Source organism: Sitophilus oryzae, unplaced genomic scaffold (genome assembly GCF_002938485.1).
Source record: "Sitophilus oryzae breed Bouriz unplaced genomic scaffold, Soryzae_2.0 scaffold_1442_pilon_pilon, whole genome shotgun sequence".
In the NCBI taxonomy this organism is placed as follows: Eukaryota; Metazoa; Arthropoda; class Insecta; order Coleoptera; family Curculionidae; genus Sitophilus; species Sitophilus oryzae.
Window position 1 is genome coordinate 6,100,705 of NW_022146107.1, and position 18,803 is coordinate 6,119,507.

An 18,803-nucleotide genomic window follows, 5' to 3' on the forward strand; every position below is an offset into this window, starting at 1 on the left:
CTAACCAGGAAATAACAAATTTAGGTGCTTATTACTCGTAGACTAGTTTTAATGAGAGAAATGTTCAAAAAATATATTTAAACGAAAAAAACATAATAGGATGTATTAAGAAAATAGCAGTAATTTTTTTTTATTTATGATATTACAGCATATTTTTAGATAAAAATAAAGTATGTTTAAAAACGTCACACAAATGTATCAATTTTTTGCGACATGGTTAATATAAAAAATACTTTTACAGCTAGACACAAAAGTACAAAAATATATTATTAAACTGGCATTAAATGTAAAATTCAGAGAGTGTCATCATTGTTGCTCGTTATATATTTACTTACAAGGCATTACTTTTATTACTATTAAAAAATTCCGCCACCCTAAAATTTTGACTAAATTTTATGTTTCATAACTTTTGATTTTATTTTTATAATTATGGTATTAGTTTGTAGATAAATTTGTTGGCATTATTTTTTATTATTTTAATGCTTATATATTTCGTTTAGATAGGTTTATACCGGGGTAAATCAAAACTTCGTTTTTTGCAATAAATTCAAAACACCCTGTGGAAAAAGTGGGACGGGCATTTTGGATAAAGAACACTTTCCTGTAATATTAAATGTATTCCTAACGTGTCTTTTTTTTTACAATTATCCTATGATTTCCTATTCTTTTATGATTACACATTTTTAAATAAAATACTGATATTTTTTCAATCTTGAATTTGTCGAAAATGGAACTTTCAATGTCCACCGTTATATTGAGGATGTCCTCCAAGAGGTTGTCGTTCAAGTGGCTCCTTTTATTGGAAATCAGTTTAAACTGATGCATGATAGTGCCAGGCCCCACGTTGCGCGGGGTAACGTGTTAGGAGTACGAGTAATTAACGAGTACCTGGATGAGGTTGGACTACGAAGATTGGAATGGCCTCCTTGTAGTCCCGACCTCAATCCAATGGAACATTTGTGCGATGAACTTAAAGGAGCTGTTCGTCTCGTCGTCCTATTCCACCACAAACTTTAAGAGGTATGGCTAGCATTAACGGATGGAGAAACCGAAGAATATAAGCCATTAAAATAATAAAAAAAATAATGCCAAATTTATCTTCACATTGATACCATAATCCTAAAAATTGGATTACAAAATAAAAAGTTATGAAACATCAAACTTTTAGGGTGGCGGAATTTTTAGTGTACCGGGGGTTTATATATTTGGGACAACTAAGAGAAGAATTAAGTTAGCATGGAGTACTTATGGAAGAAACTCAATCATATTCAAATCTAGAATGTCACTTTATCTGAAGAAGAAAACATTCGACCAATGTGTACTACCCATGACCTTTGCATGCGAAACCTGGACACTTTAAACGGACATCATAAGGAAACTGCAGGTCATAAAACGTTCGATGGAACGAACTACTCGGACTAACAATGTACTTCTTAAAAAATGTCTATATCTATGTGGCGGATTCATCTATCCAAAAAAATCCTTTATGGGTTTTTCGCCACTGCACTGCAAGAAAAATCTACAAAATAAAATAGTTATTTTTGGTAAACACTTCTCGGGGGGGCGTTAAACCTAAACAGACGCTGCTTGTCAGAAGTTGTGTTTACAGTTATAAAAATTTGCCTAACAAAGAAAAAATGCTTAACGTTTCGGAAAGTTTTCTCTTTCCGTCGTCGGAAGCAAAAAAAATATAAAGAATCAAGAAAAAAACTATTTAAAATATTTAAATTGAACTATTCGAGAACACTTTACTTTTTAAAACAGATACGTCTACAAGAAATCGTTGACGTTCTGTTAAAATCAATTTTTTAATTTTAACAGAACGTCAACAATTTCTTGTAGACGTATCTGTTCTAAAAAGTAAAGTGTTCTCGAATAGTTCAATTTAAATAGTTTTTTTCTTGATTCTTTATATTTTTTTTTGCTTCCGACGACGGAAAGAGAAAACTTTCCGAAACGTTAAGCATTTTTTTCTTTGTTAGGCAAATTTGTATAACTGTAAACACAACTTCTGACAAGCAGCGTCCGTTTAGGTTTAACGCAGAAGTGTTTACCAAAAATAACTATTTTATTTTGTAGATTTTTCTTGCAGTGCAGTGGCGAAAAACCCATAAAGGATTTTTTTGGATAAATGTACTTCTTGTGCCTCATTCGTAAAATGTGAAATGTACAACTTCGCCACAACATTTTTTTTTTTACTCCTAATAAAACAATATACCAATATTTTTACGGTAATAGATCACTGACTACAGTTATGACGTTTTAAAGGAAACTAGCATTGAAGTTTATGGATAAAATTCTGTATTGTTGTAAAAATATCTTTATCTCTATCTATCATACAGCTATAAAATAATACAGCAATACCTAACAAAATTTTGAATTTTAAAAATGTTTTGCTGTTATTTTAGTAAGGCGTTCCTGAACATACTTATACATTTTTAAATTATTATTATTTTTACCGCCAACTCAGTTTTCACAATTTTTAAATCCTGTTTTGCACAGTCGTGTTGACTCATCACGCACAATTAAACTTTTTTAAATAAGAAAATAAGCAATGGAAGATTAGTTCACTTCCTTTAAAACATTTTACTTTGATTTGTGGAAGAATTTCTAAATTTGTTTATTTAACTGATTCCGTATAACAAAGTGTTTTTGAATAATTTGTATATAATCGGTATGCTTGATGCATTTCATTCACATTAAGGGAACACACTGGATACAGAACAGTTCAAAATAGTGTCATTCTAAATTCGTCTTTTATATTTTGTTGCTGAGAATTAAATGATGTTAAAAAAAGGTGTTAAATGTTTTGAAAAACAGAAAAAAATATTTCTTTTGTAGATTTTCTCAAATAACTGTTAGAAAAAAAATAACTGTTAGTTGTTGAAATCTGTTAGAGATATCGGAAAACGGTTTTCGGCAATCAATTCTACATAAAATGAACTATCAGTGCGCATATTTTAGCGATCTGAGAGATTTCGGTTTTTGACAAAATCGACAGGGTGATGCCGAGGAATTTTTTCAAACAATTTTGGAAAATAGATTTTGCTTATTTCGTGTTGTAGCCCTGAATGTGTACTTTACAAAAATGGTATAGTTTTTGAGATTCTCGCCTTTTGTTCTGGAGAGATATTTGGTGTTAAATGTTTTAAAAAACAGAAAAAAATATTTCTTTTGTAGATTTTCTCATATAACTCGAAATCTGTTAAAGATATCGGAAAACGGTTTTCGGCATTCAATTCTACATAAAATGAACTATTAGTGAGCATATTTTAGTTGCGATCTGAGAGATGTTAATTAAAAATTATTGTTACTATTATAATTCTTTTCTACAAAGTTGATTTAAAAAAAAATAATTTTTATCATTACATGTAATGCATTACAAATTGTGTCGTTTTTATATACGTTAAGTAACTGCAAAATAAAACACTATTTCAAAACAATAATAAAAAACTTTACTTTTACACTGGATGCGCGTTTCGCTATCCCTGTTAGTTTGCATCATCAGCAGATGTTTAAAACTGATTTAATCATCAGTCATCTATCTGCTGATGATACTAACATGATGCGTGCGTCCAGTGTTAAAAGTAAAGTGTTTTGTTGTATTGTGGTGAATTAGTGTTTTATTTTGCTGTTGCAATACCAAAGATTCCAACCCCAACTGTATCGTAGAATAATTTTGTTAAGTTTAACGTGTACCCAATTTAAGACAAACTCTGTAAACCTGTAATTTCCATTCTAGATATTTTCTTTTCTCTGAATTCGTGCAATATTGTCTAACACCTCTGTGATTGAACTTTCAACAATCTTCGTATTGTTCTGTCGTTACAGATCAGTGTCAAGTTCAAACCACCGCTACTATTTGCTTTTCCGGAAAGAGAGAGTTCTTGTCATATATTATTAATATTGTTGTTTCATGCATTATATATGGTGTTCTGAAAAAGTCTAGAACAAAGAAAATAATTTTATATTTGAATTATCGAAAAAAGTTGTGGAGTCAATTCTGTATGTTCAGTTACGAAATAAATATTTTGTCATACGCTGTGTGACAACTATCATGGTGGCAAATTAAAAATGTTTTATAAATACGATAGATACCGTATGATCGAAAAAAAAACGGCGTCAGAGACGGCTGAGGAATGACAATCGATGATAATTTTGTCTCGATACGTCATTTACTGATTGACATAAAACTTGTAAAAATAAAAATTGACATAATTGACGTAATAATGTAAACATAATGTAAAATGCTTCATTTCGGAGATACAGGGTGTAGAAATTTTATTTTTATTTAGATTTTTTCTAATAATTTCTAATCAAACGTCGATATTTGGATGAAAATTGATGTCTGGTTTCTAGTGAACCTTTGACACAAAAAATTAATAATTAAATAATCAAAATTTATCTTCAGTCTATTAACTATCTTTAAAGAAAACTTTTTTGTGTAAAAAACGGTGAAAATGTATATTTTTTTCTCTCAGTCGTGAAAAGGTGCGCTCACCCCGGCTGCGCCTCTCCTAGCCGCGCAAATCATTTTTTTAACATATACTTTTGTTCGCGTTTAAAAAAAATACATTTCAAAAGTACACGTTAAAACTGTTTTGAGCGGCGCGGCGCGGATCGGCGCAGCCGGTGTGATCGCACCTTAATACAGGCACGGGCGAAAAGTTATTACTCTTCAAAACAGTTAGAAAACTTGCAGGTGGCGTTTTCTACAAGTGGGAGTCTTACTAAGATCAAAATCCAATTTCTCGTGTAAAAAATATCCAGATAGGTACCAATTTTCATCCAAATATCGATGTTACTTTAGAAAATTAGTTAGAAAAAAACGAAATAAAAATGAAACTCTTGTTACGGCTACCATAAATTATATATTCGCTGGCAAAAGTTTCGAAGAAACCTTTTTAATATTTATTTAAAAAATTATAGAGGTGAGGGGTAAGTAAATAAACATTTCAGAAAATTCTTGAAAAATGAAATGTAATGTAAATAAAAATGTAAAAAACTGCAAGTGTCTTGCATGCTGGTCTTATGATGATATGTTATTTCTGAGTTTTTATGATGATAAGCTTTGAAACGTTTGACATAATATTTTCTTTTAATTGTTAATTTTTGAAAAGTTTTTTAGTCAATAAAAGATCTACAAGGGTCGGCCGACTAAAATTATTATGGATTATAATTTCAAAGTACCTATATAATATTTCCAACTTATGGTATTCGTGTTCGTAACGTGGATACTTTGCAAAAGATCGCTCGTTAAATCACAGATATTGTACCTAAACTCAGCTCTGGATGGATACCGCATAGTCTTTATTTCAACGCGCCCCTTCATAAATCGGCACAAACTTAAGCGAACTTTTTTCTCGTCAGCCAGTAACCATAAAAAACCAAATGATGAGACTGCTGCGCCGGTCTAAATCTGCCGCGGCTGCGCACACGGACAAGGCCGCCGGGGTAAAAACGCCCCCTGGTGGTCACCACCAACACGCGCACCACTACCACCACAACCATGTGGTGCATCCGCAACACTCGCACAAGAACGGCGCAGAAGCACGAGGCGGAATGGTGGTTAATATGGTGGAAGGATTGCCCTTTGTTGTGGGAGGAGGCGGAAAAAATAGAAAGGTATTGTTTTTTGGTGATGCTGTATTTTAAGAATTCTCTAGGTATATGTTATTCAATATGTAAATTATAGGAGTTGTATGATAAATATTTCCTTATTTTTGGCATTATTTTTTTCATACAATAATTATTGTGTTATGTTGCCGTCGGGTATCTGCCAAATTTGGGTAAAAAGAGGTCGTATTTTGAACCGTATTTTTTATTTTTGTGTCCAAATCAATTTGAGTACTACGTAAAACACGTACTAGAAACAAGAATAACTGATGTATGATAGCCCATTTATCTAGGTAATATACAAGGTGTCCGAGGTTCCGTTTGCATTAAAAGTTTCTAGATAACTAACTTAATAATAAATTATTCTTTTTTTTTTTGTTTATAAACCATTTATTCACCCCTATAACTTTTTTTATTTTTTTCAGATAAAAAAACGATATACGTGACAATTATTTGTATATGACAACAACGTCAATCAGGACTGATTGACCCATTCAATTGTTTTCGATCACTTCCTATTTCACCGGATCTACAACTTGTGATTTTTAAATGACACCCTCTTTTTTACTTTATTCCATAGAAAATGAAACTCTCAATAGAAATAGAATGACATATCATATTTCACCTTTTGATATTCTCGCTTAAAAAATCGTATTTTAAATTTCAATCAAGAGTGCCATAGCTGTGTTAAAAACACTAATTTCTAATCAAGGAGCCTTGGAAATATAGATTTGATCGACTAATGTTTTTCGCGTCTTGTCCTGGTTAAAAGATGCCAAATCGTATTTTTAATTATATCTCAACTATTTTTCAAATAACCATTTGAAAAATACATTTGGTATCACATACTTGGTATTTCGAGTCAAATTGTCTTTATGAACAAAGCCAGGGCACTCTAGATTGAAATATAAAATACGATTTTTTAAGCGAAAATGTCAAAAGTTCTGATATAGAGATCAACATATGATATGTCATTCTATTCAGATGTCATTTTTCATCATATAAAGAAAAAAATACCAAACGTGTCATTTAAAAGTCAAAAGTTGTAGTCATTTTCGGTGAAACAGGAAGTAACCGAAAACAATTGAATACGTCAATCAATCTTAATTTGTCATATACTAACATCAAATCTCGTTTTTTTAATCTGAAAAAAAATAAAAAAGTTATAAGGGTGAACCACTTCTGTGAAACACCCGGTATATAAAAATATTATTTAACGGATTAGTATCTTCAGCTAGATAAAATACATTGGAAGCATATCTTTATATTTATGTCAGCTCTATGCAATTAAAAATTGTTACTTCACGGTTGGCAACTACTCTTTATTGTAGATAATTATATTTTTTATTGCGTGTAATTTGCAGTTATTTCAAATTGACTTTTAATTGGCCTAACAATACACGTACGCAACTTGTCATGTATCAGAAAAATACAAGAATTATAATAATGTGTTGTAGTATTCAATATTTTTCTCTAATATACCGAGGACTATACTTTTTATTTTTTTAAGACTTTATTTATTATTTTAGTAAACCAAAATTATTTTTAATTATGATTCTGCTATACGAGCTCTAACAACTATATGTTGGAACAAGCAGTTACTTTGCAAATAAAATGCCAATTTATCGAAATTATTTAATTTATTTTTTTTTAATTGTAAATTTGGAATTAACAATATTTTTTATGATATATGGAATTGTTTTTACGGTTTAATTATATATTTTGAGTATTAATTATTAACAGCTGTCAATTTTATTACGAGTAAAATACAATAATGGTACGTGAAAAACCTACTGATACAAAAGTGCGAGAAATTATTATTCATCAGTACCATAACGGGAAAACAATGCGTGAAATTTATACTGCATTGACTGTAGCAACAACTACTGTCTTTAATATAATAATTAAGAAATATGGTGAAACTGCCAGTATTGATGTTCGTGGTAAAAGATCAGGCCGACCAAAAGCTGTTTCTCAAAGAAGTGTAAGGCATTTAATTAGAATATGTAAGTCGGGAAGAAGAAATACACTACGAGAAGTAACCGCAAGATGGAATAGAGAAACTGGGATGAATGTTTCCAGAGAATGATATCGCCAATATATCCACAAGAGCAGTTTTAGTTTTTATAAGGTATGTTTGATAGGTACTTCTTTGCGGTATAAATTTTCTATTTTTTGACTTATATGAGTAGGCCAAAGAAAAACCATTGTTGACGGAAACTCAAAAAAGGAATCGTTACATTTGGGCCAAATCAAATCTTTCGTGGACCAAACCTAACTGGGACAAAGTTATCTATAGTGACGAAAGCAGATTTAATGTATGTGTGGGAGATTACCGAAAGCGTGTGATTCGGGAAAAAACAAGCATTCCATAAGGATTATCTCAAAATAACTGTAAAGTTTCAGGCATCATGGTATGGGGTTGTATATCGGCCAAAGGATTGGGAACTTTACACTTTATTAAAGGCACAGTAAACGCAGCCAAATATCAAGATGTCCTTGAACATTCGCTTTTACCAAGTGCAGCAAAGTTACATCCATCTGGAGATTTTATTTTTCAACAGGACGGAGCATCATGCCATACGGCTAAATCTACCAAAAAATGGATGGGAGAACATGATATTAAGGTTATTATTAACAAGTTCTGTCACATCCCTCTAGCAGCCCGGATCTTAATCCAGTAGAGACTTTGGCACAAAATGAAACAACGACTAAGAAATGATCATCAGCGTACTTTACCACAACTACGTGCTAAATTGCAACAAATATGGGATAGTTTCACCCCTGAATTCTGTAACGGCCTAGTTGGTACAATGCCTAATAGAGTTCAGGCTGTTATTGGAGCTAAGGGCGACGTTAACGCGCTGAGTTAGTGAAAAACAATGATATTCACTGTAGAATGATATTCGGTGGAAATTTTACTTGCATTTTAGATCAGTTTTTGCTAAAGACCATTTAATTAAAGAGCAGAAAGAAGCACTGCTTTTATCAGTAAATTATACTATTAATCCTGGAGGCAGTGATTTTTTTGTACTTATTTTCCCAGTGGGTGAATATATAAAATATATGTTCGGATGGTGACATTAAATGACAATTTGCGTCTGGTTAAAATTTTCGGATGAATTCACTAGATAAAAGGAAAAAAAGTTCACTTTATTCTCAATCATTTGACATTTATTATAGTGAATCATTTTATTAATGGAAATAACAGTCTGGCACATCCCAAGTGGAGAAAAACAGTCTCGCTGAAAATTTGCCGATACAAAAATTTGACAAATTTTTGAAATCCGTAAGCCTTTTTTTCCCATGCATGAAATTTAACGTATTATTTGACACTACTATAAACTACTAATAAACTGTAATCAAAAGCAAGTCTATCTGATTTACGAAATTGGCAAATGAGAAACTGGCAGTGAGGATTTGAAAATTTGTCATTTGATAGATACTACTATAATTTCATAGAAATTTTTTTTTTGGCCTGACGAGCGTTGGACTACTATGCCAAACATTAATAATTTAATTAAGTAATTTAATGACAAAAAAAAGTTCCAGTGTAAAAAAAACTGATATTGGATTTGTGTAATGTTTATTGGTAAAAATCGTTTTGAAAAATAAATAATAAACATAGGTATGCAACCTACAATATAGATTGCAATAAAGGGACACGTCACGTTAAATATAAATAAAAGTGAATTTTATAAAAAAATAATAAATATTACACTCTATAATCAACACTTAAAGTAAACAATGTAAATCTAGTACTTTGTAGAGATTGTATACCTACTATTAATTTATGTTTTATAAACTGTATTTTTTAATTTACAAATAATAATGATCAATGCTGGTGCCATTCAGTCGTACCACAGACTAACCTAATTTAGTTTGTGGTAGTTCTGTAAGATCGAAACAAACGGCGTTAAGTTGCAGCACTTCAGGCATCTTTTCCAAGCCACCTCTAAGGCAGTTTTTTTTCGGACGTATGGTATATGAAACAACAGTATATTATGAGGTTTAGTTTATATTCACATATAGAAAATTAGAGTGTTACTTCAACAAATTTAGGAGCATGATTAATATTAATTTAAATGCGATTAAGTAGTTTGCTGTGTATTTATGAAATTAAATGTGTTATTTATCTGTTATATTTACTGGATCCTTCACTATTTTGTCAAGAATATTATCAGCTCCATATATTTACAATTGCCGTTTATTTTTAGATAATATAAAATACATGAGGATATATGAAAAATGTAATTTGCTTATTTTTTGCATTTTTTGTAGATGCTTTTTTGTCATAAATATACCGGGTGCATCTCAAAAGTGGCTCACCCCTATAACATTTTTATTTTTTCAGATAAAAAAACGAGATTTGGTATGTTAGTATATGACATAAATTAGGATTGATTGGCGTATTCAATTGTCATTGCAATGTTGGTCACTTCCTGTTTCACCGGAAATGAGTACTACTTTTGATTTTTAAATGGCACTCTCGGTATTTTTTTACTTTATTCGATAGAAAATGGCATGTATATCATTCTGAATAGAATGATATATCATATGTCAACTTTTGACATTTTCTCTTAATAAAAAATCGTATTTTAAATTTCAATCTAGACTGCCATGACTATGTTAAAAACACTAATTCTCAATCAAGGAGCTTTGAAAAAATAGATTTGATCGTCTAATGTTTTTAGTGTCTTGTCCTGGTCGGCTAAATATTCCCAAATCGTATTTTTAATCGTATCTCAATTTTTTCAAATGGAACGAAGGTGGCTCGTTAGCATATTTGGAAAAAGCATTTTTTAACGAATAATTTGATACCACACACTTGGTATTTTGAGTCAAATTTTCGTTACGAACGAAGTTATAATCATTGCCTGGAAACTTATATGGTGAAATTTTGATAAAATAATTTAGTACACACTAAAAACACGGTATGTCGCTAGTGGCAGGAAAAATAATTTTTAGAGGTTACTAGTTTATTTGGTTGCCTGTGATATGCATATACAGGGTGTTTCCTAATTAATCTAAAAAATAAAAAAATCGTTAGAAAACGAATTAAGGCGGGCTCTTAATAAGTATATTTATTTTTTTCTCGACAACCGTTTGATGAACAAGAAAAACGATCAATTTTGTTGAAAAAGGATGGCCAGTCAAGAAAAAAATATATTTTCTTTAAAAAAGCAGTGGTGTACCATTTATGTTAAGCAAAATAATCGATTTTTTTTTAATTTTTAACACCCTGTAGATCAGAAAGGTACTTTAGACCCAATGATTATATAAAAATTGTTTTAAGATCACATGAGGAATCACACCATAATTTTTTAGACTAATTCGAAAACACTCTGTATATTGTCAACTTGACAATGACTGCTGATAAGTCAAAAAATAACTTTTCAGTGAAAAAAGCCTGATTTTCGCAGGAAAAATTTTGATTTTGATTGAATTTGGGCCTGCGTTTGCAAATACTCGTTTGTTTTTTAATTTTCTATCTATCTAAATTTTAAATATCATAGTCAGAAATAGTTTTATTATTTATTAACTGTAAAAATGGTGTTTTCTTGTTGTGTTGCATCTTGCAAAGAAACTAACAAAACTGCAAAAATGTACGTGTTTCCAAAAGACGATAATATAGACGGTATGTTTCTTAGATAAAAGAAAAACATATGGTATGTATTCGTTGTTTGATTTTTTTTCGTTCGCTTTAAAATCTATAAATCTCGGTCTATTCATTAGACAGCCAATCGACTTACGATCATTTACATGAAACTCTGTAAAAAAATTAAAAAAATAAATTGTAAAATATATATATTCTTATGTTTTATTAAAGTTACTCTGATATACTAATATATCAGTGTAACTTTAAAAATAAATCCTTTGAATTCAAATATAAACATAAAAAACATTTATAGCAGAAAAGGCGAAGGCGCTGGGTTAAACGTAGTCGCCACTAAAAACACGGAGGGGCGCTTTGACCCATAATTTTACTATTAAGTTTCATATCTATCTTAATAGTAGATTATTTTCTTTTATCTATGGTTATAATTTCAAATAAATCATATGCGAAAATGTCAAAAGTTGACAGATGATATGTCATTCTATTTAGAGTGTTATTTTCTATCGAATAAAGTAAAAAACTACCGAAGGTGCTATTTAAAAATCAAAAGTTGTAGATCCGGTGAAATAGGAAGTGACCGAAAACAATTGAATACGTCAATCAATCCTAATTTATGTCATATACTAACATACCAAACCCCGTTTTTTTAACTGAAAAAATAAAAAAGTTATAGGGGAGAGCCACTTTTAAGACGCACCCAGTATATGAAAAAAGCAATAATTATTAGAATTTAAGCATGAAATAGTTGAAAAGAAAATTATTGGAAATCATAGTTTTTTTCCATATGATAAGCCTGCTGACTTAGCTAGCATCTAAATTTTTATTTTTAAAATTTTATAAGTTTTTTATTGTAGGAGCTACTATAAAGTCATTTCTACTATGTTTACAACCTAACCTAACCGTGGAAACCCCTATTTGCGGGCATTTTTTGATTGGCACCCTTTTAAAACTGTATTCCTCTATTCATAAATATATGTGTAAAAATTAGATTTTAACTACATGATGAACGTACTAATCCTGCAGCCGGATATTGGACTATAAAAATATTCATTCTACAGTGTTAAAAATACAGTTTTTCTCATAAGTTTCTGAACCGTCTTTTCTCATTTGCTTTTTAATTTTTCCAAATCGGATTAAATTAATTTTTAATTTTCGTCGTTCGCTTTCGGCACGGATGTTTGTGCGTCATTTTAGCGGAAGAGGAAATGGCTCCAAAACTTCATTAACGTCGGAAAAGGTAGGAAATGACCGAAAGTCTTTTAGACTATGCGGAAGTTGACCGAGGGTGTCGACTAATTACTTTATCGGACGTCAACCGGCGGCACAATTTGTCTTTTAATTGACTTTTTTACGGCAACAAAATTTAGTAATTGCATATATCTTTCCCTAGCTGGTTACATACAGATCAGCAAAACACATTAAGTCCAATTATTTAATTTTTGACTTAGTTAAATTACTTGACTGATGGATTTCCTCTAGAATATAAAGCTATATTCTGGAAAAGGGCTTTCAAGAACTATTAGTTTCATTCTTAAATTATTTTGACGTTCATTATGTCCTTAATAGCATATATTTGTTGAGTAAAAATTAAAAATGCAATTAAAATTATTCTTTTTGGTCAGTTTTTAGATGTCATATGTCGAAATTATCGGTTCTCTCATTGGTCAGACTTTAGTGTGTTTTCATTAAAAGTAACATAACTATTAGGTTTCCGGAATCTTTCTCAATACTAGCTAATATTTGTTCATTGATGGTGCAGTTTGTCAATCTAGTCTTGTCGTTATTAGTGTCCTTTGTTTCCAATGACTAGTATTTTATCTTCAATTTGTCTGCCTTATTATAACTCTTCACTCAAAGACAAATTCTTATTCTCGTTAAGTTCTTTTACGCTTTTTTTATTTTGTACATGGTTTGATTTTTTTTATTTGTTGGTAGATATGATTTTTTTGTTCTTGGTATGTCTGATTTTTTTATATCGGAATTATTAAATATCGGAATAGCAAAAATGGAATGTTATGTATCCTTCCTTCCTTGTCAGTGCAATCCGATCTTCCATTTCATTCATTCAAACAGTCGTTTAGTTGGCTCTATTTTTTAGCAATATACGATACTCCTGAGTTCTATACTACAAAGAAAAGAGTACATACTGCATCTAACCGTCCACCGTCCAAGAAAAATGCGGACTTTCATTCATTTGCCTTTGTATTTTGTTTGTATCCGGATTAAAGAGGTAAACATATCAAAATTGTTCGGTTGATAAGAGACGCCAAACTAATGGAGTGTCCGATTTAGCGTGTGTCCAAATTAGTGAAGTTCTACTGCACTAGTTTGAAACCAAACCAAACCGCTAAATCCGCCTTTGAAACCAAACTTAACCGCCTTATCTCTCAGGGAGCTGCCTTAAGGTAAAGTAGGTACCCGGCGCGTTTTTTTTTTAGTGGTCTCCCCATTTCCAATAGGCCTAATCCACATGTCGTCAACTTAGGTTTCTTTTGAGGTGGAAGGTTCATCAGAGTTCCTTCGTTTTTTTGATGTTACTGGCTGTTCAATATATATAATCTTCGTGAATGTCTTCCCACATCTGTATCATATTCCGGATCTGGTTCATAAGGTGCAGAATATTATTTTCGTTGATCTTTATCGAGAGGAAAATTGTCCTCGTACTCATCTTCGTCTAATTTTGCCACCTCCAAACTATTCGAACATGATTTGCCCTGACAAAGTGCACACATTACCGAGCAACGCAAACCTGCTTTGCGGCAACTACAAGATGTATTACAACCTTTGTCACATTTACATGAAATCAGATTTAATAATTCTTGGGGAGCTGCGTCTTGGGAAGTAGCAATGGGCATCAACCCATTCTTTGAATTTTTCCATTTCCAATCTAGAGGTGATTTTTCATTCCCATACCTGGCTCTACCTGACTGTACGTACGGAAGGAGTGCAAGCGAGCTGCGTCTTTGGTCGGTGGTAATGATGCTAGGTTTGGTAAGCTTTTGGTAATAGATTTTACGAAACACTGGTATCTGTACTTATCTAATGAGTCGCATTTTTTTGGATCCATATAGATGAAGAAGAAATCGTTCTCCAGCTTTTTCTATATCTTCTGGGGATACGTTTGGGTCTTTGAAAGTTTGTGCAGCTGTTTGTAATAATTCTTTTTCTTTCTGTAAAACTTTAACGAATTTCATTTTTCCTTGTCTGTATAATGCGGATGTGGTGTCGCAGCCATTGCGTGGATAAATAAAAAGAGTAAGGTTCTCGGAAAGACAAAAACTGCCTAGAATAGAGGAAATAATAACTGCTTATAATATATTTTGCGTGTTTAAACCGAGATAACTTGGAAACGGGTCGTCGCACGGAAAAAGTACATAGAACGTTTTTTATAGAGTTTTTCCTCTTCTTTAATTTTGGTCTGTACATTTTTTGCACTAAAGTTGATAGAAATCGAGTTATTGACAAATAATGAAAAATAAACCGAATTTTAGCCACTTTTTTCAAGATGGCGGCCACATCCGGGCTTTGGGGGTGGTGCAAATTGAACACGTGGTTCCTTACACTAAACTAAACAAAATAAAATTTATTCTAGCTTGTCCGGATTTGCTCCCGCCATAAGCTATTTTTTAATACTTATCGACTGGCCTAAGACAGATATTTAAAGGGCTGCGAAAATATCTCAAAAAATAATTTTGCCAAACTATTGATAAAATAAGGAAGATATGAGTTGAAAAACAACTGTAGAAGATTTTAAATGAATTGCTTATAAATACATTCATTTTCTTCTATATATACATGCAATTTCTTATACTCTTTAGCCACTATATATAAGTGTGAGACCCACTTGTTAAATTACAAACTACTCACGACTGTTTATTACATCTTATACCTATAGATGACGTATTTATGCACTTATCATTGTTATCCTAATTTTTAAAGTTCTGCGATGTATATTAGAACAGATTTTGATTACGTCAAATTGCGATGCGATTAACATCATCCGGGGGGAAAAAGTATGACGTATTTTTCTTTCAATACATGTTTGTCTATACATTACAGATTACAGATACCTTTAGAAAATATATATATTTTTTAAATTTAGTTCATATAACAATTAGTTTTTCCTATGGGTTGGCTCTAATTAATATTAAGTATTGATTGGCACACCTTTTTTATTCATTACTTATTAGGAGGCGTGGTTCTTAATTTATAAAGGTTCGGTAGCCTTTTTAAATACGTGGCTTAAACTAAGCAATTTTATAATTAACAATCTTTTGTCTACTTAAATATGAGTCAGCAAAGGTTCTTTTAATGATGTTTCATTGATTTTTTGAAATAATTAATTTGGAATTAAATATTATATAAAATCAACTTCATGTTTTGTTTAAAAGGTTAAAATTAGTCTAAATTTTTCTCAAAATATAATAGCATTTAATAGGAAGTGGTTCTACATAAAAAAGGAATTAAAAACATATAGGGTGAGTCTTAAATAAGTGCAAATATTTTTAGGGGTAGTATATTACAGTTGAGAGTTGGAACCTTTGGTGTTACACAGCAAAATAAAAACACTAAATCACCACAATACACCAAAACACTTTTACTTTTACACTGGATAGTATAGGGCGAAATATACTGGGTAGTATATTTCGACCCGAGAAACACGAAGTTTTTTTCGCGGAAAAAAAATTGAAAATTGGTAGTTTTTTTTATTTTTTTAGACGAGCTTTTATCGATCTTACATACAGTATTCGTAGAAAGTATAAGAAGAGTAGAAAAAGAAAAATAAGAAGTAGTAGAAAAATCTGATCATTGGGTTGGAAGAAAAAAAATATAACTAAACATTTCTTCCACAGTCTACATGTAATTCGGCATAATCAGTATTTTATATTTATAAATTTATAATAAAACTAAGATTAATTTTGACAACAAATCAAACAACAAAAAATGTTTTTATTTAATCTAGAATTATTTATTTTGATAACTTAACAGTTAAGAAGGTTTTTTAAACATGAAATTTTTATTTAATTTTGTCGAAAATTTTCAATAATACATTTTAGAATACATAAATCAAAAAAAATGTAATTGATCGACATGACGATCATTTATCAGTTCAGACGATTTCTCAGAAATTGCTTTTCGCGCTCTTCAAAAGCAGAAGGGCACGTAGAGAGAAACTGCCTATCGAGAACTTTTAATAACCTATCAGCGAGGCGGTTTCCATTTCCATTTTAATTCAACAAGCATCGATTATTGGGGAAGATATATTCGGGGACAAACACGCCTCGAGGGCTGAATCAACACGTCAAATAATGGAAAAAGGACCCAAATAGATTATTAGAAGACGAAGATTTGAAATGGGCCTGTATAATAAGCTCATTTATTTTTTATAAGAAAAGTAAAAAAAACGAATTTTAAATTATCGTCTCTTTTTGCTGTCAGATCTAATATGGACGGGGCCTACTTTATTTACGCGGGGTCCGAACCGCGGACGTCATGCATACCCGGTCGGCAACAAAGTTTTGGGTCGATAGTTACGTGTCTAGGAGTGAATCTCTATGGCGATCTTGTAAGTCGGTGAGAGAAAAGATTGGGCGCGTTCAGGGATGGTCAGCGGCTGAGTGGCTGAAAGTAAGCGGTTTTCCTAAAACCTTAAACTATGCTAAAACGGTCTCTTACACGCAAAAACAATCCGCCGCTGAGCAAAATACTCAGCGGTCGGTCAGCCGCAGAAATCCAGAGAGCGTGTGAGACAGCTGCTGTTTCTCGTTCCTTTTGCTGTTTTTTGCCGTTTAGGGAATACCGTGAAATGTCAAATCAAGGGTCAACGAAAATCTACGTTAACTGAGATTAATTAATGATGAAGGAATTTAATATAATTGCTGCTAAATACACGCGTAGTTATAAAAAAGGCATTTTAAACTTGTCATACATTTTAAAGTTTAATATATTTTGTTCTAGTGGGCCGATTTATATCAAGTTGATTTTAGAAGTAGTTATAAAACTTTTTGAGCACATTGTATATGATATGCTGTTATTACTTGATGTAATAGTTACATTCAATCGGTAGACTGTGCACATTTTTTTTTAAATTAGCAAATGGCTGGAAATCTCTATAAAATTTAATTTAAAGAAATATTTTTCAATTAGAATTTATTAACATTGTAATGTATTATAATAATGTTGTAAAATTTCACAGTTCACACTTATCACATTAGAAAAATATGCGAGTGTGATTTTTCTCCATTTATTTTTATATTATTTGACAAATATATTATGTGCGATTTTTCTATATTTAAGTTTAGAATTTGAAAAAGAAAATTAGTCGTGCATTACTAATTAATAAGGTATAACCAAAGTATATTTCAAATCAAACTTTTAGTTACGTAATCGAGGGCGCGATTTATAAATTCATTGTTGCCAACCATGGACATATTCGGCGCCGGCGCCGGGTTGACTATCTAGAATTTAAATTTCGCGCTGGGGATTCAGGTCATTTATTTATTCATTTACTGACGTTGTTATTCGTTTTGACGCTTTAGTTTTGTATTACGAGTTTTTAGTTTAAATAAATAGTGTTGTGATACTTTAGTAGCAGACCTTGCAGTCGAACATTGTTCTTTTTAGAACCTCTTTTAGTGCGAAGTATAGAAGATAGCTTAATAGCCGTAAAAAACTCATTGCAACTTTATTAGAATATTTTGAACGGGAAAGCGATAGTAATAGCCCTTTATGTCCTTTAAGTGCTGTTAAGAAGGTGAGTTTTGTTGATGTAAACAATAACTGTTTATATATTTATAATTAATTTATTTTTGTTTCCTAAAATATTTTGATTAAAAGAAAATATATAAAAGTGGGCAAAGCATTGCCAGCTTAATAACTTGACTAAAAGTTTATTTGGTATGAACTTGTATAGCATTTGTCCATTCGTTTATTTTGATTTGTCAATAATACATTAATATTAAAAGAGCCATACGATTGTATAAACGCGACGGTGATGTCACAAAAGATATACCCTGTCGGCAAGCGAAGTCTTGAGTCGGTGCTTACATGTCTAGGGCTCGTATTTATAGTCGCGTCTCGAAACTGGGTCTCAGAAAAGACCGACAAAAATAACAGGCTTACGTTTCGTCATCCGTAACGCGCCTAGTAAGCCTGTTATTTTTGTCGGTCCCTTTTCTGAGACCCAGTTTCAAGATACTACTACAAATACTGGCCTAGGAGTCAATGGCTATGGCGCTCTAGTAAGTCGAAGAGAGAAAAATGCTAAGTATATATTACATAACCACTTAATCCGAAACTAGATTTCAAGGGCTTGGGAAAATACTTGCTATGCTTTCTCTTTCTTTATTCTTATCTTATTGTACTGGACGTATTGACCATTATAAGCAAAGTTTACTAAAAGGGCTGTAATATATCCATATTATTTTTGTGTGTAGACAAAACAACAGTTATGTTGTAAAATGTTAATTATATCGTCAGTTGTCACTATGTACACAAAGTATAGTAATTTATGTGTTGAATAATATATTTTATTACGATACTATTTATTGAACGCCTCAAATGTAAAGGT

General features: G+C 31.4%; 1 protein-coding gene across 17 annotated transcripts in view; it reads left to right on the forward strand.

The window, feature by feature from the left end:
- LOC115877133 (serine/threonine-protein kinase MARK2-like) overlaps nt 1-18,803 on the forward strand; it is a 136,733-nt gene that overhangs the window by 66,898 nt on the left and 51,032 nt on the right. The window contains exon 3 of one of the 17 annotated variants that reach the window (XM_030893278.1): nt 5,371-5,625. The exons of the other annotated variants lie outside the window; for them this stretch is intronic. Within the exon in view, the coding sequence (XP_030749138.1) occupies nt 5,371-5,625 (255 nt within the window). The remainder of the gene's footprint in view (nt 1-5,370; nt 5,626-18,803) is intronic. 17 annotated transcript variants of the gene reach the window in all.